At 41.1% G+C, this 25,114-nt stretch overlaps 1 protein-coding gene across 1 annotated transcript in view; it reads right to left on the reverse strand.

The window, feature by feature from the left end:
• Positions 1-2,678: 2,678 nt before the first annotated feature.
• Positions 2,679-25,114, reverse strand: part of synj1 (synaptojanin 1) — a 540,854-nt gene continuing 518,418 nt past the window's right edge. Inside the window, 1 exon segment of the mRNA XM_051926623.1 lies at positions 2,679-4,962. Coding sequence (XP_051782583.1) covers positions 4,480-4,962 — 483 coding nt within the window. The 3' untranslated portion in view covers positions 2,679-4,479.

Genomic DNA, 25,114 nt, shown 5'->3' on the forward strand with positions numbered 1-25,114 from the left:
CTCATCCTGTCGCCATTTGTTCCACCAGCTCTGTGGGGGCATAGCCGTGATGCAGCTTGCTCTACATCAACCTGTGCCCTCCACTTTCTCCCTGTCCTTACCTTAATCCCAGCTTGAGAGACCTTAGTGTCACTGGACTCCTAATATTGCAGCACCTTCCTTGCAAGGGTAACCTATGAACTCCTTGGTCATGCTACTGAGTGGGAGTAGAAGTTAATTACTCTGCCCATACAAGGTGATACTGCTTATATACCGAGGCGGACCCAAACATTTGTGCAGGTGCTGGCTCACATTTCTGTCAAAGTCCTTAACCATTGACAGCGAAATCTTATACACCAGCAAGGGCCACAGGATCCTTGGGGGAATTGTGTGCTGATAGATCCATACCTTCAAGTTGTTTGAAAACTCTGACTTGTCTACCACATACAGACGATTCTCCAGTTCACTTTCTGTTCTCTAGACAGATGTTGCATCTTTCAGTGACCTGTTGAACACCCTACCAATGCTCCTCACTGGCGTCTTTGTAATTGATGGAATCAGATTGCCTCCCAGAAAAAAACAGATCAGGTACTTTCCCCTTTTCTTAGCACAACCTAAACTTGGCTGGTTTGAAACTAATCCACACCCATGCGATGAGCTTCTCCATACCCTTCAAGATCCAGCTGTACCCTGGAACTGCTGTGCTGTTAACACTGAGCTTATCCATAAATGCTCTCAGTGGAAACTCCAGGTTTCAAAAAGCGACCACTGCTCCCTACTTCTGCTGATTTGGCTATCAAGTTTACAGTCTGCGGCGTAAAAGGGCTCACTGGTATGGTACACCCAGTTATTATCCCCTTCTCCAAACAGTGACACTCTGATATAGCTGCCCCAGAAGTTGCCATAGTAATCGAGAATGAAGTCCCTGATCTTATATAAGACATGGTGGCAAAAGAAGGCAATCTCTATTAGTTTGTGAGGTATGGAACTATACGCATTGGTAAGATCCACCCAAAGCACAGCCAAGTCTCCCTTCCCATTTGTCTCTAATCAACTGCAGGGCCACTCCTGTGTGCTCTAGGCACCTCATAACCTGAGAGATCCCAGCCCTCTACATTGAATTGTTAATGTATCATTTCCCTGGGAAGTACTTTATAAGGCATGGAGAAAAAATGTTGAAAAATATCTTTCCCTCTATGCCAAGCAGTGGGCTTATTCTAAACTGCTCATTGTATCTATCCTATTCTTCCTTAGAAATCCAGAAACCTTCTGCATATCTCCACTGCTGAGTAACCCTGCCCTCCCTCCAATTCACTCTCAAGATTTCCCACAACATTTGCTGAATTCTGGGATCCCTCTTTTTTAACCTTGAATGGTAAATCACAGAGTCCTGGAGCTGAACTGGCTCTTGCTGATCATAAAATCTCATAAAATTACATTCACCTAAATCCTTTTCCTTTGTGTCCTTATCCTTGTCATGGTGATGCTGCTCCATCTGCTCAAGGTGACAATGCACTTCTGCTCAAGGAGCTGTCTGGAAAAAACAAATGGATCCGCAATAAATGCTGCCCACTTACTGGCATGCTCGCTCTCTCTCCTGCTGTCAATGACATTTTTGCCCTTTGGAGAGTGAGGAACTTTTTCCTTAGGATGCTGTAAAGCTCTGTCAGAGGACCTTTCTCTTCATCTGATTTCCTATTTGAAAGGAAACTTCAGTGACCTGGCTTTCCTATGCTGTCTGCATGCTGCTTTGCCGTAATCTCCAGTACCATGTCCAAATCTTGGTCAAACTGCTACCAATCTTCCACTTTACTGGCTGGAGGCCATGTGAGTCTTTACTTTTCTGATGTCACGTTCAGTCATGGAGCTTGTGGTGCTCAGAGGTTCTAGGCACTGTGGGCTGCTTCTGGGCTAGCTCCTCTTGCATTTAACCAGGACTTGTTCCTGTGTGCTGCACCGCCGGCTGCCAACCCAAGCATTTCATCATGGTTTGATGAATATATTTGCTGTAAGCCACACGTTCTTGCACTTTTTGCCACAACCACAATTCATACTCATTATTGCTGAATGTTAAATAATGTGTACCTATCCATATTATACTCATCCCCATGTCTATTATTTACCCAAGATTTTGGTACTCATACTTAATGTGCAGCTACATATAAATCCATTTATTTTTAATACTCCCTGCACTAAGGTAAGTCATTTGAAATGTTTTACATAACTTTAGTTATTTTAACAGTAGACTAAAACTTTGAAAGTTATCGCATGTGCTTGTATTTATACTGCCGGCTGTCCCTTTATGCGAGGTTCTAAACCAACGTATCCTAGTCCCTGACTCCTAAATTCCCTAGTTTTAATTACTCACTCATATGATTCACTAATACATTTGGTTCACCTTCTTTTCAAATGCAACCCCATCATGGTCGGCAGACAAGTCCCATCTGTTCCAGGAGGAGCCTAAATGTCTCACTATGTAAAATAATGTTAGAAATATGTGCATTAAAAAATGGAAACCATCTCTCTGATTTTCACTTCAAATTAACAGACAAAAATATAAACACCCCAACTACTTCCTGAACCTACATACTTCTTCAGCGGATTGAAGGCAGCCAAAGTCTAACAACTCTGAAAGCACAGGAGTGGACAAGTTGAAACCTGTACTCACATTTCACTCAGTGTACTAAATGAACCTAATAAAACATCTGCCACATCAGGGCGGAAAATGAAGCACTAACACAAAATCTCCATAGGCAGAGAAGAGGCAATAACCACATTGGCAATTAAATCCTGGTCTGTGGAAGTTTAAAATAAGTGTATTAATCACTGCAATATCCTGTTTATTGTTGAAAAACCTGAAATGTTCTCTGAATTGTTTTCATTAAAAAAAACAATACTTTTACTACAAAGTGTTTCAAATGAAAATTATTTAAAGATAACAGTAACAGTTCCCAAAATTTTCAACAGTTTTCTAGTGCATTAAGACAATACATACTCATTTTTTAAAAATTCCATCTTGCTTACTTTATATGCTTTTTTTTACTTTTTATTTTTAGAGCAACACAACATCACATTTCACAAAAGATGTTTACTGTATATGTAACACAAATAACTTCTTCCACAAATATTTATAGAATGCTATTAAAGTTATTACCTGTTAGCACTTTTTATAGCATTAATGTGTTTCAGACATCACCAATTTTAAACAGTAGGATATTTAGTTTTAACAATAAACTGTCTACATAACAAACACATGAAAACTACAGTACATTTTCTACACAGACAGCAAGAAGCTATTTTATAGCTTTCAACCCCAGCCTTTGAATCATATTTGTCTCTTCTAAAACACTTCTTTCATACACTTTATCAAATCATTTACATGACTGAACAGTTTAATGCTTAGTTTGCTAACAGTTTTGACAAATGAGGATATCTTTCCATTTTTCATTTAAAAATACATATACATACATCTTTTACCAGTATATATATAAGAAATAAAAGCAGCGCTCTAGTTACAAATGTTTATGAAAAATAACTGCTCTAATTGAACGGCACACTGCTTCAAATACATAAACAGAAACAACATACAGTAACTGGCGCACAAATGGTAGGCTGTACTGGTCATACACAGTAAGCTTTGTTGAGATTGCAGGCTCAATAAATAAAACCACTGATTATCACCCCCCAAACAGCTACTGCTAATGTACAATCAATATATACTCCTTACACTTATCTAAAACTGATTTTCAGAAGAAGTGTTTTGTCATAATATAGTCAGTCAGCTGCAGGATATTTATGATTTGAAGGGCTTGACAATAACTTTTGTTAAATACATTGTACAGCACGCTGTAACAGAAGCTTAGGTATTACAAAGTCACTCTTACTTCTAAAATAACATTTATATGAATATTACTTGCTCATTGAGGCTCATTATTCAGAGTATTTTGAAGTAGCAATTTATATTTATTCAGATTATTATCTTATGACCCAAGAATTAGTAAAAGCTGTATGTATATTTAACTGAGAGAAAAAAACCCCAACAATTATCCAATGTGATAACAGATTAGTGGAATTCGGCACACATTACTTTATTATTACTTAACAAGACATGATTAAAATATCCTTTATATACACACATACCATTGCTATCAATATTTTATAAAGAATTATTAATAAACGTTGTCTGACGAAGTAAATTAGTATAGTGGCTTGCAGAAATACATGGTTTGAGTAAGTGAGGAAACCCTAAATTTTACACAAAGGTTTGGGTACTCAAACATTTGTTTTCACTCTTTTGTTCTGTAAATCTGCTTGTGTTGGAATACTGCCGCAAACCTTAGCCCACTGAGCCGAAGTAGGTCTGCTTAAAGGGAATTGACAATCACTCCCAAGACCAAAATCGGCATCAAAGAAACATTGTTCAGACAAAATGACATTTGATTTGAAACTGTCTTGATTATCAGCCTCATTTTGTCTACACCTGATCTTTTGGGTCATAGCTCATTCGTTATCAAATGTAACCCACTGTTTGGTTTGTGCAGCTTTAGAGTTGAAGAGCTGTGTAAAAGGATCAATGGAAAACGTATCTTTATTTTGCTTTGGCAAGCATGTTGCTGTATCTGCTGCCACACACAATGTTGTCAAAGTACTGCAGTATTTGGCTTTCTCATTTGTTTTTTTATCCATCTGTTCATCCATGCTGATTGACATCATATCTGGCACAGAAGTGACTAAATCTTGACAGACATTAACACTGTCCTGAATTTTACTGCGTGGTGGAATAGGTGGCAAAGATACAAAGCCATGCGATAAGTGACTGAACTGGCAGAGGTTTGGTTCAGTTGGAGCAGATACAAGCAGAGATTTACTTGAAGTAAACTGGGTTTGTAACCAGGTGTGAGGAAACAGATCTAGCTGAGGCTCTTCTGAAATGTCGGCCTTTGATTGTGCTTCTTTCCGAGTAGTAAACCCATTGGCTGACACCTAATAGGACAGATTAAGAGAAAAATTAAAATATAAAGAGTCATTTATTTGTGTTTAACTTTATGGTCCATGTTGATGCTGGAGCAAATGAATTTCCCAGCAAGGACATTTACAGTTTGTTCATGCGTACTATTTATGTGCATGCTCAAAACCTTTAAACATACAAACACATTTGCTTTAAAGTCAGAATTTACAAGGATACAACAAGCTTTAAGTAAGAAAATATTGACTATTTAAGTTTCAGTCAATGTACTTCAAGAAATTATTTAAAACTTATCTGAAAAACTTTTCAATAATAGACACCGATGCCAAACCTGCCATAAAATACTATTAAAACTTAATTTTAAGACTTGTTCCAAAGTCATTAAAATGAAAATATATATGGTTGCTTGAATGAAACTTGCAGAGTCAGTTGCAGAGAAGAAACATTTAGAGATACATGTGACCTGGAAGAAGAACTTGCCCAGTATTTGAAGCACTCTGGTACTCACTAGTGCACTGTATTGGCACTTCTATGCTTGGTTGTTTGGAGTTGTGGAGGATGGCCAGGGTTCATGCCCGGCCAGGACGTCCCTTCTACTTGTATTCCGAGGGAGCAGCCATGGACTCCTCAATACCTTCCCCGGGACGCTTGGTGGCAGCCTCCCTGGTTGATGCCTCAGTTTCCCACAGGGTTTCATGGGAGATGGGAGTTCTTCCCAACCCTGTGGGGACCTGGGATGGCCGCCAGGGGGCGAGGCAGAGATAGTTAAGCCCAGCTGGTCTAATCATGGGCCCCCACATGGGAATGCAATTGGGAACAGGTGAGCAAGCACCAAGAGCACTCCCGGGAGGGCCATAAAAGAAGCCAGCAACCACCACTCAGAGCCAGAATCGGGAGGAAGAGGATGAGGTGCTTGAGAGGAGTGGTGGTGCCAATGGAAGGATTGCTGTCTTGAGAAAGAGGTACTTTGGGACTGTGTTACCTGGGGGGTTCACGGGGAAGACGTGCCCCACAGGTGAAGAAAAAGATTTGTGTTGTGTTAAGTGCTTGTGGGACTGTGTTGGGCCTGTGGGACACGGGGAAGACGTGCCCCACGGCTGAAGAAAAATAAAGAGTTGTGTTCAATTTATACGTGCCTCAGTGTGAGTCTGTGCCGGGTCGGACGCTTATATAGCGCCTTATTCACAGAGTACTGGAAGTTTTTCTTGTGTACTGACAGTGTTTAAAGTCACCAGGCACTCATCAGTATACAGTACCAGCACTTCTACTTTTAACACTTTGGAGTATGGTGCCTTCTCCTGCTTGTTTCAGTTCTTTTCATAGATGTTCGATAGGATTTAAATCGGGCCACTTCAGAATAGTCCGTGTATTGTTCTTAGCAATTATGGGGTGCTTTTTAGCTCGGTTGAGCCTCCTACATATTTCACAGCAGGTATGGTATTCTTTTCTTTAAACGCTTCATTGTGGACATAGAGCTGATGTGATTTGCCAAAAAGCTACAATTTTGTCTCAACTGTCCAAAGGACATTCTCCCAGAGGCATTGTGACTTGTCAGTATGCATGTCAGCAAATTCCAGTCTGGCTTTTTTTGTTTTCTTTCAACAGTGGAGTCCTCCTGGGTCTTTTTCCACTCACTCAAAAAGAAATGAATGATGCGATCAGACACTGATGGATCTTGACCTTGGAGTTCAGCTTTTATCTCTTTGGAAGTTGTCTACCATTAACACTATCCTTCTGCCCATTCTGGGGTCGATTTTCCTCTTAATAATAGTTGCCACTGTTGTAGATAGCCTTATAGCCTTTGCCTTTAACATGCTTGTCCATAAATGTCTTTAGGATCTCCTCAGAAAACTCTCTGGTCCATGTTCAGTGTGGGACAAATAATGATACCAAACAGTGGAGTGACTAATTTTCTCCATTTAAATAGACTGAACAACTGATTTTGCGATTGGAGACATTTATGATACTAATTAAAGGAAACAGTTAGTTTGAAGAAAAAAAAAATCACACTAATCCAATTATATATGATCTTTTTCTAGGGATACCAACAAATTTGTCCAGGCTATTTCAGAATACTTTTGTAGATAGAATAACCAGTACTTTATCTCATTTCACACTTGCTTTGCTTTACTTGATGACGTATCAAAGATATGCAGTATAAATAAGACTATTGCTTTTCATTTAATCAATCTTCAGGAGATATGCAGTACTTTTTCAATTAGGTGTAACGGTAGCAACAAATTTGTCCACGTGTTTGTCCTGAAGAAGCCAAAATAGCTGGAATTCAATTGCTGATATTTTCTTTACTACTTCAACCACTAAGCCTAGCTGATCAGGTCATTCTATTGAAGGATCGATTCTCATGTAAAAAGACGTGCTGCACTCTAATTTGGATGCAAACCACATGAGGTGTTTGAGGCACCTCTCGTGGGGGGAAAAAAAAGACCAGTTACATCTCTTTTAGCAGGAAAGTCCCCCCCAAGAAGCTGGAGACGGTTTTAGAAGTCTGGTCTTAAAGCTGCAAACCTTAATAGTAAAAAAACTAATTGAATATGAGAGGTGGAAAATTACATTACTCAGTAAGTATGCATTTTAAGCAGTATGTGGCTAAATTCCAAATGCAAAAAATTGACAGGTAAAGTATTAGTGTGAGGCCAAAATAATACCTGACTTTGTTCATTATTAGTCATGGTGCGGATACTGTTTGATGATACATTAAAACACACACCCACACAAAACACCATATGCCCTTTCAGAGCATCTGGCAACAACGTTTGAGGCTTTTCTGTATAAAGCAAAAAAAATATACTTGAGCTAAAATTTAACTGAATGTATTAAGACACTTGACCGTCAAGATAAAATAGAGAATTGAAACTGGCTTTTAACTACAGATCATTTATTGTGATGTTGTAGCAGTGCTACTATTGGTGAGAACTGCATATCCCAGCAGTCCCAGACACATCAATACATGATCACTTACAAACTTTACAACTAATCACACAACGGGTAAAGGAGAGGATGGTGAGGTCCCAGTCCAGACGGTCTCAATCGTACAACCAAAGACATACGCTTGTACAATTCTCGGTTGGGGAGAAAATCTGGATCAGGACTCATCCCTTCTCCAAAGCATCAGAAAAATTCATGGCGAAACTGGCTCCGAAGTGGTTCGGCCCGGCAACGGTTGTCCAAAAGAAGGGACCGGTGACCTACGCCGTAGAGTGGGGATTGCCAGGGACTAAGAAAGTAGACACTGTGAACAAGCCTTAGTTCGGCTGTACACCACGGCCTGGGGGTGGGGATTGGGGCAGTGCTACTATTAGTGAGAACTGCATCTCCCAGCAGTCCCTGCATGGGCTGTTGGGGTCAAAGGTGGTCAAAGGATTTTAAAAGGAGGGCAGGTGGCCAAAAGATAAAAGTGTGTTTTGTTGTTGTATTTTGTGTTCCGTTTACTTGTGAGACTGCCTTCTGTTGTTTAAGCCGTAATTAGTTTTGTGTCCTGGATTGTCTTCTGTCTACCTGTGCCCTGAGGATTGATTATGTATTCATTGGCTTCCCCGCAAGTAAAGGAGCGCTCCTGAACCATCTATCTGTCTTCACCCTTACAGTGGCTACCGGTAGGACTGTTTTTCATTCCCTTGCAGCATGCAGATCTATGGACTCACTACCGTTGTCTTTCATTTCATCTGGTGTTGTTTCCATGGATTTTGCTGTGTGGAGTTTTTTTTTTTATATGTTTAATGTAATATCGCCGTAGGGGTACAGGGGTGGTATTATTGTTTCATTTATATAATTTAATTTCATTATATTCTTTAATTCCTGTTAGTTTCCCAGTGTGCTGTTTTTTGTCTCTGTTTGTGAGTGTGTGCGGATCGAGCCAAGGCTGGGAACGTCCCTGGGATCCACTATAAAAATAAATAAATCACCGTCATCTTGACGGTGTGAATCTTAGCGGCACTGGGCCGCTACAGATTTTGGCGAGCCGGGTAGGAGCCAGGTTTTTGTTTATGTTCCCTTCTAGTCCGACTTCATTTACACCCATACAGAAGCATGTCTGTTGAAAGCGCAGTGCAGGACAAGGAGCTTGAGCTGAGTGGGCCGCTGGTTGATATGCGTCCGCTGCCTAGGCCACGTCATGTAACGGTCAGAGCCCCTCTTGAGGAAGAGTTGAGCCTACTGGATACCTTGTGTGTCTCCAGTACGGAGCAGCCTGAGACCGGTGAGGGACGAATTCTGCAAGATCTGACGCTGTGCCTAGAACAGCTAGAAACGCGGGTTGGCGACATCGCCCGTAGTTTTCTCAATCAAGATGAAACTGTCCATGACCTCATCGATGCCACGGCCGCCCGAGTTTCCGGCGAGGCAGCTGTGAGGGTGCAGTGTCTTGAACAGTCCTTCGTGCGGTATGTGTGGAGCCTGGAAGCCAATATGAGAGAGGAGATCAGGAGGCAGATGCAGGAAAGCTGACGTGCCGTCACGCAGCCACTGGGGCAGACGACTCCTGAAACGGGAGTGGGGAACAACTGGGGACAGTCGTCCTTGTCCGTTGCAGTGCCGTGGATGGAGTTTCCTAAGCTGGCCCCTCGGTGTGCACCCACGGGCATTGTTGACTTTGTAGAGGAGGTCGACATGTTTGTGGAGCTGCATCCTCTGAGTGGAGCCGAGCTGCGAGGATTCCTGAACATGGCACTCAGTGGGCAGGCACACTCTTGGTGGTTTGCTGAGCGGCATAAGTGTAATACCTGGGCGTAATTTCGCACTGCCTTCCTGAAAGCGTTCCTCTCAGATGAATACCAGGTGCTGTTGGAAGAAAAGCTCCGGACTTTTGTGCAAAAGTCACTGCAGAGTTTCAGGGACTTTGTCTTTGAATTCCGTGTGTTGTGCCTGAAGTGGCGATCTGATATGCGTGAGGAAGAGATATTGCGATGTGTCCTTGATGCATGTGACCCTCGGGTGGCAGCTACTTTGAGGGGGGTCGTGAAATCGGTAGATGAGTTGGTGAAGGTGGGGTCCTGAGTGGAAAAGGAATGGGTGGCTATTGGGATTAGTGGGTCTCGAAAGGGTCCCACGTCTTGAGAAGTCCCCTGTCCCAAACCACGAGGAAAAGCCCCAGTGGATCCCCGTGCCAATCTCACCTTGGTGCAAGCCACCTTGCCCCTCTTAGTGGTGCCCGTACAAGTGCGAGGAGTCACTGGAGAGGCGGTCGTAGATACAGGGAGCACTTATACCCTTATGAAATACAGCTTGTGAGAAAAGCTTAAAGTGCCTCATGAGCAGTTAAGGGGAAGTGCAAAAGTAAATTTTTTTCTCGCGGATGGAAGGGCGCACGGGCCAAAGGGCAGGGTTCCTATGAGGCTCTGCTTACATGAGACACACTGGGAGACAGAAGTTTACATCCTGGAAGATGACCACCTGTCAATGCCCTTATTATCTGGAATGGACTCTCTTGTGTCGGTAGGTCTTACCATCCACCTGTCACAGCTGGAGTATGAGTTGCCGGGGGGTGAAGTCCATCAGTTTGGGACGAAGGCTCAAAGTAATCTGGTTTGGCCTAACTTGTATTATTACCTCATGCAGTTGGTGGATGAGTCCAGCCCAGTAGAGAAGGCAATTCTTGAACAGCCGGAGCTCGTTCAGGCACTGCTTAGGAGGTGGCGCTCTGTGTGGACGGACAAATTGGGTCGGACTGAGGTGGTGTGTCACCACATTCACACAGTCGACCCTGTCTTGGTTCGGCACAGAGCCTACAGACTGTCACCACTGAAAAGAGGAATAATCAAGGAGTGGGTTGATCAGATGTTGGCGGATGGGGTCATGGAGCCTTCCTCCTCGCCGTGGGCTAGCCCTGAAGTGCTCGTTCAAAAGGCTGACGGGACCTAACGATTCTGTGTGGACTATCGGGAGCTGAACAAGAAGACCTTGGATGATGCTTACCCCATGCCCCTCATTCATGACATCTTGGAGTCTTTGCATGGGGCAGCGGTGTTCAGCTCCCTGGATTTGAAGTCCGGGTATTGGCAGGTAAGGATGGGGAAGAGAAGCGTGGAGAAGACCGCTGTCATCACCCCGGAGGGGTTGTTCCAGTTTCGGGTGATGCCCTTTGGACTTAAAAGCGCTGGGGCATCATTCCAACGGCTAATGGAGCAGGTCCTCCGGGGGTTCATTGGGAAGACCTGCTTTGTTTACATAGATGACATCATTGTATTCTCCCCATCTGTCCAACAACATCTAAAGGACCTAGACCACATCTTCCAGCGACTGTGTAAGGCTCATCTTACACTCAACACCAAGAAGTGTAGATTTCTTCAAGACCATCTGAACTTCCTCGGCCATGTGGTGTTGGCAGATGGGGTCCGGGTGGATCCAAAGAAAATTAAGTCCATCTTGGACTACCCAGCACCCCAGGAGGTAAAATGTCTCCAACGATTCCTGGGGATGGCTGGGTGGTTCCATAAATTTGTACATGGGTTTGCAGACATCGCTGCCCCATTGTTCCAGCTGCTGAGGAAGGGATCCCCTTGGGAGTGGTCGCCAGCGTACCAGGACTCCTTCGAAAGACTCAAACAGGTACTAACATAACCACCAGTCCTGGCACAGCCGGATCCGTCATTAACCTTTCAGGTCCACACTGACGCGAGTGACCTTGGGCTTGGTGCCATTCTCTCTCAAACAAGTCAAGGAGAGGAGAGGCTGGTGGCCTATGACTCACGGTCACTAAAGGGCGGCGGGTATAATTATTCCACCATTGAGAAGGAATGCCTTGCTGTCGTGTGGGCCGTGGAGAAGTGGCGTCACTTCCTGGAGGGAACTTCATTTGAAATCTACACTGACCACAGGGCTCTGACCTGGGCATTCAATTGCCCGAAGACCACGTCTAAGCTAACCAATTGTGCCTCCAACAGTTCACGTTCAAGGTGTGTTATCAGAAGGGCTGTGCCAATGTTGTGCCCGATGCATTATCATGGGTTCATGAGCCTGCACCGGTGGTATGTGCAGTATCGGTCTCTAATCCTTGGCCTGATCTTCCCCTGAACATGCAGGAAATCGTTCAGTCTCAAACAGCCAGTCCTGTATGTCAGGGGTTGAGAGAGGGCCCAGGGGGGAGGCCTGACCGGATATATTATAGGGAACACTATCGCTGTGTTCCAACAAAAGATCGGGGTTACCATTATCAGTTGGTAGTGCCCAAGTTCCTACAGTATTACCATGACAGCCCGATCGGTGGTCACCTTGGACGTACAAAGACTCTGTTTAAAATCCTGGAGGTGGCCGACAATGCGCAAAGACGTCTGGTCAGAAGTCCAGACTTGTATCACCTGTCAGCGATACAAAACCCCACCTGGTCTCCCCTCAGGACACCTTCAGCCAGTAACCATCATTACCACGAGGGACAGCCTAGGCGTGGACCTAATGGGACCATTTCTTGCCAGTAAGGATTGGAAGACCTACCTGATGGTGGTTGTGCACTATTTTACCCGATGGGTGGAGCTATTCTCTATGGCTAATGCCACAGCCAAGAAGATATGTTCCACCATGAAGGATGAGATATTTACCCGATGGGGGTTGCTGAAGAACATCATCACAGACCGGGGCCCGCAGTTTACCGGCTCAGAGGCCGAAGAATTTTGGAAACTGGGGGGGTGGTTCACCTGAAGACAACAGAATACCATCCCCAATCTAATCGCACTGAGCAGGTGAACTGGACCCTGAAGACAATGATAGCATCCTTCGTCGGAGACCACCATCAGGATTGGACAAAGTGGCTGCCTGAGCTGCAGTTCGCATTGAACACGGCGATGCACGAGGTTACAGGTGAAACCCCTGCATTGTTAGCTTTAGGCAGACAGATAAATGGTCCACTAGAAAGAATAACTGAGCACAATCCACCCAAACCAGACACATCAATACATGATCACTTACAAACTTTACAACTAATCACACAATGGGTAAAGGAGAGGATGGTGAGGTCCCAGTCCAGACAGTCTCAATCGTACAACCAGAGACATACGCTTGTACAATTCTCGGTTGGGGAGAAAGTCTGGATCAGGACTCATCCCCTCTCCAAAGCATCAAAAAAATTCATGGCGAAACTGGCTCCGAAGTGGTTCGGCCCAGCAACGGTTGTCCAAAAGAAGGGACCGGTGACCTACGCCGTAGAGTGGGGATTGCCTGGGACTAAGAAAATAGACACCATAAACATTGCTAACCTCAAGCCTTGGTTCAGCCATACACCATGGCCTGGGGGTGGGGATTGTAGCAGTGCTACTATTAGTGAGAACTGCATCTCCCAGCAGTCCCTGCAGGGGCTGTTGGGGTTAAAGGAGTTTAAAAGGAGGGCAGGTGGCCAAAAGATAAAAGTGTGTTTTGTTGTTGTATTTTGTGTTCCGTTTACTTGTGAGACTGCCTTCTGTTGTTTAAGCCGTAATTAGTTTTGTGTCCTGGATTATATTTGTTGTCGGGGTCTGGATTGACTTCTGTCTACCTGTGCCCTGAGGATTGATTATGGATTCACTGGCTTCCCCGCAAGAAAAGGAGCGCTCCTGAACCATTCATCCGTCTTCACCCTTACAGTGGCTACCGGTAGGACTGTTTTTCATTCCCTTACAGCGTGCAGATCTCTGGACTCACTATCATCATCTTTCATTTTATGTGGTGTTGTTTCCATGGACTTTGCTGTGTGGAGTTGTTTGTGTTTATATGTTTAATGTAATATCGCCGTAGGGGTACAGGGGTGGTATTATTGGTTTCATTTATATAATTTAATTTCATTATATTCTTTTAATTCCTGTTAGTTTCCCAGTGTGCTGTTTTTTGTCTCTATTTGTGAGTGCGTGCGGGTCGAGCCAAGGCTGGGAACGTCCCTGGGATCCACTATAAAAATAAATAAATCACCATCATCTTGACGGTGTGAATCTTAGCAGCACAGGACTGCTACAATGTCTCCAAACTGAAAATGTCCCTTTTTTCCTGTGAAATATCACATTTAAGACTAGTGAGTGTAGAACCAAAAAAAGACATCAAAAATTAATTAGAAAGAAATCTCTTAAGCAAAATAAACAAACAAGTTAACTAAATAGAGTTCATCAATGGGTAATGAGATGGACAAGACACAGATGAAATGTCACCTTAATGTGTAGACTTCTGGCCACAGTGGGAATAACACATGAACAGGCACTGCAGTAAATGTAGTAAATAAAAAAAAATGCTCAGATGAATGTCCTTAGAAAATACAGTTAGGTACATAAGTATTTGGACAGTGAAACGATTTTCATAATTGTGGCTATGTGCGCCACCACAATGGATTTGAAATGAAGCAATCAAGTTATGATTGAAGTGTAGACTTGCAGCTAAAATTTAAGGTGTTTAACAAAAGCATTGTATGAGCCGTTTAGAAAACACAGCCATTTTTATGCATACCCCCCCCCCCCTTTTTAGGGGCAAACTGACATTTGATCATTTTCAGTACTTGGTTGAAAATCCTTTGCAGTTAATGACTGCCATGGCCATCTCCAAGTGTTTGGCTTCCACTTTACTGATGCTTTGCCAGGCCTTTACAGAAGCTGTCTTCAGTTGGATTTTCTGTCGTCAGTTTTGTCTTCAGTAAGTGAAAAGCATGTCCAGTTGGGTTGAGGTCAGTTGATTGACTTGGCCTTTGAAGAATATTCCACAACTTTGTGTTGAAAAGCAATTGGTTTGTTGTCCCAGTATGTTTTGGCTCATTGTCCATCTATACTGTGAAGTCAGTTTTGCAGCATTTGTCTGAATTTGAGCACACAGTATAGCCCTGTACACTTCAGAAATCATCTTGTAACTCGTCAGTAGTCATACCATCAATAAACATCAGTAACTCACTTTCACTGGCAGTCACATATACTCATGCCATAAAACTGCCTCCACCATGATTCACAGATGATATGGTATGCTACAGACCACAAACTATTCCTTCTCTTCTCCATACTCTTCTTTATTCATCATTATGGTACATATTGATCTTAATTCCATTTGTCCAAACAACCGGGCTGTTTTTTCTTAACATATTTTCATGCAAAGTGCAATCTGTCCTTCTTGTGCTTGAGGATTATCAGTGGTTTGTACCTTGTGGTAAAAATCCTCTCTTTTTACTTTTGTGAAATCTTCTCTTGATTGCAGACTTCAGGACTGATAGGTCTTTCTCCCAGAGTGTTCTTGGTTTGGCTAAATGTCATGAATTGGTTTTTCTTCACCAAGGAAAGAGTTCTGCAATCATCCAGCATAGTTGTTGTCCATGGTTGTCCAGGCCTTCTGGTATTATTGAGCTCACCAGTGCGCCTTTTAACAATGTACCAAATGGTTGATATGACCACTCCTTGTGTTTCTGCTATCTCTTTGATGGGTCTGTTTTGTATTCTCTGCCTAATAATGGCCTATTGTAACTTCCATGGACAACCTCATATTGAGAATTAACAGTGACAGCTTCCAAATGCAAATTCCACACTTCGAATCAACTCCAGGCCTGCTACCTGCTTAATAGTTAATGAAATAATGAGGGACCTGCTCCCACTTTGCTATGGAACTTCTTGTCAGTCAATTGTCCATATTCTCTTGAGCCCCTGAAAATGAGGGGACCATGCATAAAAATGGCTGTCATTCCTGGATGGCTCATAAAATATTTCTCTTAAACCTTTTGAATTAATGCTGAAAGCCTACACTTCAATTATGTAATTATTTCTTCATTTCAAATCCATTGTTGTGGCATATAGAGTCAAAGTTATGAAAATTGTGTCACTGTCCAAATAATTATGGACATAACTAAGTATTTCAGGGACTATGCTAAAGTCTTCAGTCATTGTATACCTTAGAATCTTGTTAAAAATTATCTAATGATGAAATATTGATAACATGATTAATATCTTTTAATATCATTACTGACAGCACTGGTGTATATTGTTACAAGTGACAATAAACATTTATTATTATGATGAATATAACATCCAATTTTGAAGAAACAAAGTTTTCATAAAACCAATTACATTTTTGTTACAAACTGTACTTCCAAATCTAAGCATCTGACAGCTCGGTCACAAAATGTAACTCATACATTTCTTCACAAGAACAGAAGACAAATATCTCTAAACAGTAAAAAAAAAAATACCTTTCACCCTGAGGGTTGATCCTGCTTGCAAGAGAAAGAAAATACAGTCAAGGAAAGAAATACACAAGAGAGTCACCAATGCAACTAAAAACTCAGATACAGTTTGGATTTGAAATTGGGATTGGAGGGTGGGTGCACAAGAAAGCTGCATTAAAAATAAACACACAAAAATGTAAATATATACAGTCATATGAAAACGTTTGGGAACCCCTCTCAGCCTGCATAATAATTTACTCTCCTTTCAACAAAAAAGATGACAGTGGTATGTCTTTCATTTCTTAGGAACATCTGAGTACTGGGGTGTTCTCTGAACAAAGATTTTTAGTGAAGCAGTATTTAGTTGTATGAAATTAAATCAAATGTGATAAACTGGCAGTGCAAAAATTTGGGTACCCTTGTAATTTTGCTGATTTGAATGCATGTAACTGCTCAATATTGATTACTTGCAACACCAAATTGGTTGGATTAGCTCATTAAGCCTTGAACTTCATAGACAAGTGTGTCCAATCATGAGAAAAGGTATTTAAGGTGGTCAATTGCAAGTTGTGCTTCCCTTTGATTCTCCTCTGAAGAGTGACAGCATGAGATCCTCAAAGCAACTCTCAAGATCTGAAAACAAAGACTGTTTAGTATCATGGTTTAGGGGAAGCCTACAAAAAGCTATCTCAGAGGTTTAAACTATCAGTTTCAACTGTAAGAAATGTAATCAGGAAATGGAAGGCCACAGGCACAGTTGCTGTTAAACCCAGGTCTGGCAGGCCAAGAAAAATACAGGAGCGGTATATGCGCAGGATTGTGAGAATGGTTACAGACAACCCACAGATCACCTCCAAAGACCTGCAAGAGCATCTTGCTGCAGATGGTGTATCTGTATATCGTTCTACAATTCAGCGCAATTTGCACAAAGAACATCTGTATGGCAGGGTGATGAGAAAGAAGCCCTTTCTGCACTCATGCCACAAACAGAGTCGCTTGTTGTATGCAAATGCTCATTTAGACAAGCCAGATTAATTTTGGAACAAAGTGCTTCAGACTGATGAGACAAAACTTTAGTTATTTGGTCATAACAAAAAGCACTTTGCATGGCAGAAGAAGAACACCGCATTCCAAGAAAAACATCTGCTACCTGCTGTCAAATTTGGTGGAGGTTCCATCATGCTGTGGGGTTGTGTGGCTAGTTCAGGGACTGGGGCCCTTGTTAAAGTTGAGAGTCGGATGAATTCAACCCAATATCAACAAATTCTTCAGGATAATGTTCAAGCATCAGTCACAAAGTTGAAGTTACGTAGGGGTTGGATATTCCAACAAGACAATGACCCAACACACAGTTCGAAATCTACAAAGGCATTCATACAGAGGGAGAAGTACAATGTTCTGGAATGGCTGTCACAGTCCCCTGACTTGAATATCATCGAAAATCTGTGGGATGATTTGAAGCAGGCTGTCCATCAAATTTAACTGAACTGGAGAGATTTTGTATGGAAGAATGGTCAGAAATACCTCTATCCAGATTCCAGACACTCATCAAAGGCTATTGGAGGCATCTAGAGGCTATTATATTTGCAAAAGGAGGCTCAGCTAAGTACTGATGTAACATCTCTGTTGGGGTGCCCAAATTTATGCACCTGTCTAATTTTGTTATGATGCATATTGCATATTTTCTGTTAATCCAATAAACTTAATATCACTGCAGAAATACTACTGTTTCCATAAGGCATGTCATATATTAAAAGGAAGTTGCTACTTTGAAAGCTCAGCCAATGAAAAACAAAAATCCAAAGAATTAAGAGGGTTCCCAAACTTTTTCATATGTAATTTGGGGAAAAAAGACACAATAAAACCATAGAGATACTCATTAGGGAAATAAAATACATAACTGAGACAGACTCTACTCCATGGGGGTGAAAGAAAACAGCCTTGCATAACACTAGATAAGCACTGGAACATGAATTTTCTGTCAACTACGGTAAGTCAAAGTAGTTCTAGGGATAAGTCAGTAAACAGCTATGCCTCAACAGAATCGAGACATTGATAAGGAGTATATACATTAAAACTGAAATAGGATATAATTGCATAAGATCAGCAAATGTATTTCTTTCAATGTACAAGCCAAGGAGATTAATCAGTAGATGAGTTATAGAACATGCTGATTCATAAGAAAAATTTTATTTACTTTGTTTTATATATTCTAAAATCAGGGAGTACTTTAAATTCAACATCAAAAACTAATTCTACTCTGTAGCATCTTTCATACAAGCATTATTTCAAATGCTAGATACAGAGTTTGACACTACAGGAAACATCATTATCATATTACTAAAAATACTAAACAGTTTCCAGCAGACAGTTACATGGATTATTGATTTAAATATGCATTACAAATGACATTAGATGACATAATGATGAGTTTGCCCCATTCACACTAATGTGTTCTCATTTAACATATGTTTTAGCCTTTTGTCCATACTATCCCGTTATTTTCAACCCCTGAAAACAGACTTTTTAAAACGCTCTCCAGAACCATATACTTCTGAAAACACAGTGTCAGCATTTTGGTTTGGATTAGTGAAACTCGTTTATCACGAAAACGATACACTAATCGCTATCTGATTGGTTTGTGCTTATTTTGTGCCCCACTTCTGACTAGATCCTGCTCATTGCAATGACTCATTCCCTGATTGGTCACCTTTCACAGCAGAAAAGCATTTGCCAACATAGCGCACATAAGAGTTTCTTTCCATGGAGCTTGTTGTGCTGCTTATCTGTATGCTTCTAAATTGTGGTTTGTACAGTGGTGTGAAAAACTATTTGTCCCCTTCCTGATTTCTTATTCTTTTGCATGTCACACAAAATGTTTCTGATCATCAAACACATTTAACCATTAGTCAAATATAACACAAGTAAACACAAAATGCAGTTTGTAAATGGTGGTTTTTATTATTTAGGGAGAAAAAAAAATCCAAACCTACATGGCCCTGTGTGAAAAAGTAATTGCCCCCTGAACCTAATAACTGGTTGGGCCAGTTGCGATAACTTGCAATTAGTCTTTTACAGCGCTCTGGAGGAATTTTGGCCCACTCATCTTTGCAAAATTGTTGTAATTCAGCTTTATTTGAGGGTTTTCTAGCATGAACCGCCTTTTTAAGGTCATGCCATAGCATCTCAATTGGATTCAGGTCAGGACTTTGACTAGGCCACTCCAAAGTCTTCATTTTGTTTTTCTTCAGCCATTCAGAGGTGGATTTGCTGGTGTGTTTTGGGTCATTGTCCTGTTGCAGCACCCAAGATCGCTTCAGCTTGAGTTGATGAACAGATGGCCGGACATTCTCCTTCAGGATTTTTTGGTAGACAGTAGAATTCATGGTTCCATCTATCACAGCAAGCCTTCCAGGTCCTGAAGCAGCAAAACAACCCCAGACCATCACACTACCACCACCATATTTTACTGTTGGTATGATGTTCTTTTTCTGAAATGCTGTGTTCCTTTTACGCCAGATGTAACGGGACATTTGCCTTCCAAAAAGTTCAACTTTTGTCTCATCAGTCCACAAGGTATTTTCCCAAAAGTCTTGGCAATCATTGAGATGTTTCTTAGCAAAATTGAGACGAGCTCTAATGTTCTTTTTGCTTAACAGTGGTTTGCGTCTTGGACATCTGCCATGCAGGCCGTTTTTGCCCAGTCTCTTTCTTATGGTGGAGTCGTGAACACTGACCTTAATTGAGGCAAGTGAGGCCTGCAGTTCTTTAGACGTTGTCCTGGGGTTTTTTGTGACCTCTCGGATGAGTCGTCTCTGCGCTCTTGGGGTAATTTTGGTCAGCCGGCTACTCCTGGGAAGGTTCACCACTGTTCCATGTTTTTGCCATTTGTGGATAATGGCTCTCACTGTGGTTCGCTGGAGTCCCAAAGCTTTAGAAATGGCTTTATAACCTTTACCAGACTGATAGATCTCAATTACTTCTGTTCTCATTTGTTCCTGAATTTCTTTGTATCTTGGCATGATGTCTAGCTTTTGAGGTGCTTTTGGTCTACTTCTCTGTGTCAGGCAGCTACTATTTAAGTGATTTCTTGATTGAAACAGGTGTGGCAGTAATCAGGCCTGGGGGTGGCTACGGAAATTGAACTCAGGTGTGATACACCACAGTTAGGTTATTTTTTAACAAGGGGGCAATTACTTTTTCACACAGGGCCATGTAGGTTTGGATTTTTTTTCTCCCTAAATAATAAAAACCATCATTTAAAAACTGCATTTTGTGTTTACTTGTGTTATATTTGACTAATGGTTAAATGTGTTTGATGATCAGAAACATTTTGTGTGACAAACATGCAAAAGAATAAGAAATCAGGAAGGGGGCAAATAGTTTTTCACACCACTGTATGTTTGAATGCTGCATACACACATAAAAAGCAAATTTCTTACTGGCCACTGCAGTTTTGTGATAAATACCCTTGGCTAATGGTGTTATGTTTTTAGTGAAAAATGTGAAAATCAGATTATAAATAACTCAACCGACAGCCTCTAAGCAACATTTAATACTTAATCTGCTCTGTAAGGAGGAGTGAATTTCACAGAAAAATTATACAACAAGGCGTAATGAACTGGACAGGCGTAGAGTTCAGCTGAGCTCACAATATTACAGGATAGAGTGAGGTGAAAGAACATAGAGTAAAGTGAAGAAATAGAGGCACACATGCATGTATTTAATAATTTCCTCCATTCAGTTAGTTTTACAAATTTCGCTTAGTACAAGATCCACACACTCCACATTGCTGTGGAATGATTGTAAAGCTGATCACCTTTATTTAAGGGCTGCTTTAACATAGAAGACTGTCACCATTTCAAACGACTGTTACTTTCAACTGTTTTAATGTGGCAAGAGGGAAATTCATTGCAGTTTTGAAGTCCCTATGTTCTAAGACTGCAGCTAACTTTATTTTTACAGAGATGTTTTCTTTGCTGCAATTTGTTATAAGGGAAACAGGAAGAAAGAAAAGGGAAGGACGGGAGCCCGGCGACTGAAGAACAATATAAGACAGCATATCAGCAAGCCTGCAACATGTGGGAATATTAATGCTAAGTAGAATTTATTTATTTCAGTTCGTGACTCTCAAAAAATAAATTACTGGCAGTCCCTGGGGTACAAACAAGTTCCACTTCTAAGTCTGTCTTTAAGTTGAATGTGTAGGAAAGTCGGAACAGGAACATACAGTTCTTATTGTGCATCAGTTAAATGTTTGACTTAGTATGTAGTATATATTTTACCATATACATTCAACACAGTGTTAAGGGTAATAAGATTGACATAGACATAGAACAGCTCAACGAGCTGCAAAAGCCGCACAATGTTTTCATGAGTGTCACAAGGAACTGTGGTGCGTGCATAGGTGGGGTATGCTGCAGTGCGCATGATGTAAATTTCATCATCATTCTTGGTAAACGGACCCTCGTGTTAGTGGTTGTGTGCCTCCAGAATTTTGTAACCATGTGACCCTTTGCCTGGTTAACTGTGCATGTACTACACAAAAAACAGCCACTCACTGGAGGACCAGTTGTGTGAAGTGCTGCTACCCACACCAGCACAATCCAATATTAAAAGCACACAGAGATAGCCAAATATGCACAAATTCATAGTAACAGATCATCCCAGAACCTCCGCAAAGATTAAAGTTTGTGCAAGCTGAAATGGAGTATGACCAACTGAGAAGGCAATTTGTAATTACAGCCGAAGGACATAGGAAAGCAATAGGGTAATAATGTTCAAGAAATTGCCAAAACCAGCAGCAACAGTAAATCTTTTGTTATTATTTCACAGGTTATTATTTCACCAGTGTTTCTCGACTTTTACGGTTCTTCATCTCAGTTCTGTCTTTTTCTTTATATATAAAGTTCATTGACATCCCACTAGCACCAACAAGCATGACTGAGGAGTCTCCTTTAGAGAAACAAGCTCACTTAGAAAATGGGAGGCATATCGTGCTGAGCTGCTGATCGTTTAGGAATCCCACTTGAGACCCACTGTGTCCCTCTTGTGAACAATGGCAATCTGGAACCCTCTGACAGCAACTCTGGTTGTGACCCAGTGTTTGAGAAATACTGACTTCGGCTACCAAGCGTGACACTCTCGCGTACCCATGATCCACTGGCAGCACGACTCAATGGTTGAGAAACACTGCCTTAAAAGGAACCTGCAAGTGCACCCTGAGACTTGAAGACTGATTTGTGCTGCTCTGTACAATGGCAGTTACAGTATGTACCAGACCCACAGAGCCTCAGCTGCTATGACATGTACACTTTGTAACCAGCATAGCCAGTCCTGAATGAAGCCTTAAGTCGGCGCATGACTATATCTGCAAGATTTATCCGTAAAGGCAAAGAAAAAACTTAAGGCTATTCTGTAATCATGCAGTGATGAACACTGAACCCTTGAAATATAAACAGGGCAGGGTGAGCATCCTTCATATGCAACTGCGACTGCAGCTGCCAGTGCAGAGTATAAACTGGCCTTCTTCAAATTTTTAATATAATAGGGTTTATGGCAGTCCACTCATAAGTATGAGTTGTCGGATGTTCTTAACCCAGGGACTGCCTGTATATAAATTAAATATATACAGAAAGAATTTAATTGCCACCAGGCATTTCAGGTGTGAAAACATGGTAAGAGAAGTATATATAAAGCATTAGAAACACACACATGCAAAGTACAAAATGAGGTCAAAGTAACAATTTGCCCTGCATGGAACTCACTCTGTATTTGTTCAGTACAAGTTGATTAGGACTGACAGTGCCTAAGCCATCTACAGTGATTGAACTTAGCACATGTAATTCAGTCTGACTGCATTTGGAATACACATTACAGTTTTGTGTGCACACCTCCAAAATGATGTTATTTTGCTTAAGCACGTTCATATTACTGGGCTCCCAGATGCCATGCTGGTGAAAGGGGTGCAAAAACATTGAAAGAACAGAGAGTAGCTTGTGTCCTTCAAGCTGCTAGCAAGGCACATCTGACCACAACAAAGTTAGCACAACTTACCAAATATCTGGTATAGTATTTGGTTAAGTATGGAAAGAACATTCTACTTCAACTCTTCCTTGTATGTTTTATTATGTGGTGCAACTTTTACTAATTTGTCACTAATCTGTGGTTCCACATGTGCTCAAAATTTGCTATCAATACAGAAGGCATTTTAAAATCAAGATATTACTGCTGATTGATCCTGTATTCCATAAATATATATTTCAGCCATCTTTAATCTATACAGTATTTAATTTATGGAAGCCACATTAGGTCTGGAACTTTGCAGACATTAATATTAACAAAATGAACAGCTATGCCTCAAATACAATCTTCAAATCACATAATATTACTATAATGCTCAAGTTTTTTTTAATATCTATAGTTAAAAGTATATTATCTACTAATGAAAAGGATATAGGCAGTACTTCCAGACTCAATTTATTCTAAAGACTGAACCTTAAGGCAATTTATAATCTACAAGTTGATAATTTGTTATAATTACTTCATATCCTCTAACAGTATTTTTTGGAGTAAAACCAGAAGGGCACACATTCTACACGACACAGTTTGTTAAGTGCCTTATCTCTCTATTATAATAAAAAAAAACTTGGGTTGAAAAGTGATCTTCTCTTTAACGTCCCGCAAGACAAAGCAGTGAGACAAAAGGACAGCTGCTGTACAGGCTTTTAAATGATTGATGCACAGCATGACAAGCAGAACACTCAGCTCGGCAGCAGCAAGCCAGCAGCTGATCTGTCTGAATCTCCTTAGCATGGTTTCAGTCCTTCACAACGCAAGCGGAAGGGGGGTGGGTGAGCAATAAAAAAAATAAATAAATAAAACCCTAAACCACTTTCCATAACTCTATGGAAAAGTACGTTTTATTTTACTTTAAACAAAATATATAATAAATATAATTTTCTTGACAGGGCAAACAGTCTAAAGGTTTTTCAAAATTGAGTAAGAATGCATTATTGCTGTTTAAGAATAAACAAGCAGTGTCTCTGTTAACCATTTTAATGTCTTATTCTACAGCATTTAAATAAGAGATATGTTCATATTGAGCTCTGTATTCACATGGCTCTCCAAACTGGGTAAGGGCAAATTTAAAACGGATTTTATATGAAACAAAATTGTATCAGGCAGTAATATTGATTGTTTCAGGGCAGAATCTGATTTGATTTGTGTTCTCATTCATTGTAATATGATTTAAAAAAAAAAAATTACTGCAAACTTGAGCAGACAATAAAGATGCTTACAAACTACAATGTAAAGCCTAAACCAATCTTACGTACTTTTTCACTTGCTGATGAACTTACCAATTTCTGTGCCCAATTCCACATCCTGCAGCACCACATGATTTATCCTTCTTTGTTTCTGTACTATACATAAGGAGGACTTTTAAAGAAGTTAAAGGCATCTGGTCCAGATGGAATTTCAGGAAGTGTTTAAAAAAGCTGTAGTGACCAACACTGAACAGAATTTTCCAGACAGTCATGATAATTTCCAGTTTGTTGTTATTATAACTGGTCCACAGAGGATGCCATATCACCTTGTACTTCATACCATCAAGGCACATCTAGATTATATGCCATACTCCAGTTTATAGATTACAGCTAAGCATATAACAATTTGTACCACCAGACTGGAGTACTGAACCTCTCAATTAACACTAGAATTACCAGAGCCTACGAAAAGACTCGTAGATCCTGCCCACCTTAAATCCGTTCGCACCTCTACGTCAGCGTCTTTTGTCCTGTAAATGTGCCGATAAAGACAAGCAGCAAGCAGCCTACTAATCCATCCCCGCACAGCTGCAGAACGTGCACAAAGTTCTCCCAGCTCATGCCTTGATTGATTATCTAGGAGTGAAGTGCTGGAGTTTTAGAGTGGAAATAATACATCATTATTTGGAACACATGCATTTCAGAGTACAGAGCGGTAAGTTCAGCGCTATATGCAATCATCAAATTCAAATGTTAACAGTTCACAAACACACAAGGACCGTCCTTCCTATATTTATG

This window comes from Erpetoichthys calabaricus, chromosome 4 (genome assembly GCF_900747795.2).
Source record: "Erpetoichthys calabaricus chromosome 4, fErpCal1.3, whole genome shotgun sequence".
Classification (NCBI taxonomy): Eukaryota; Metazoa; Chordata; class Cladistia; order Polypteriformes; family Polypteridae; genus Erpetoichthys; species Erpetoichthys calabaricus.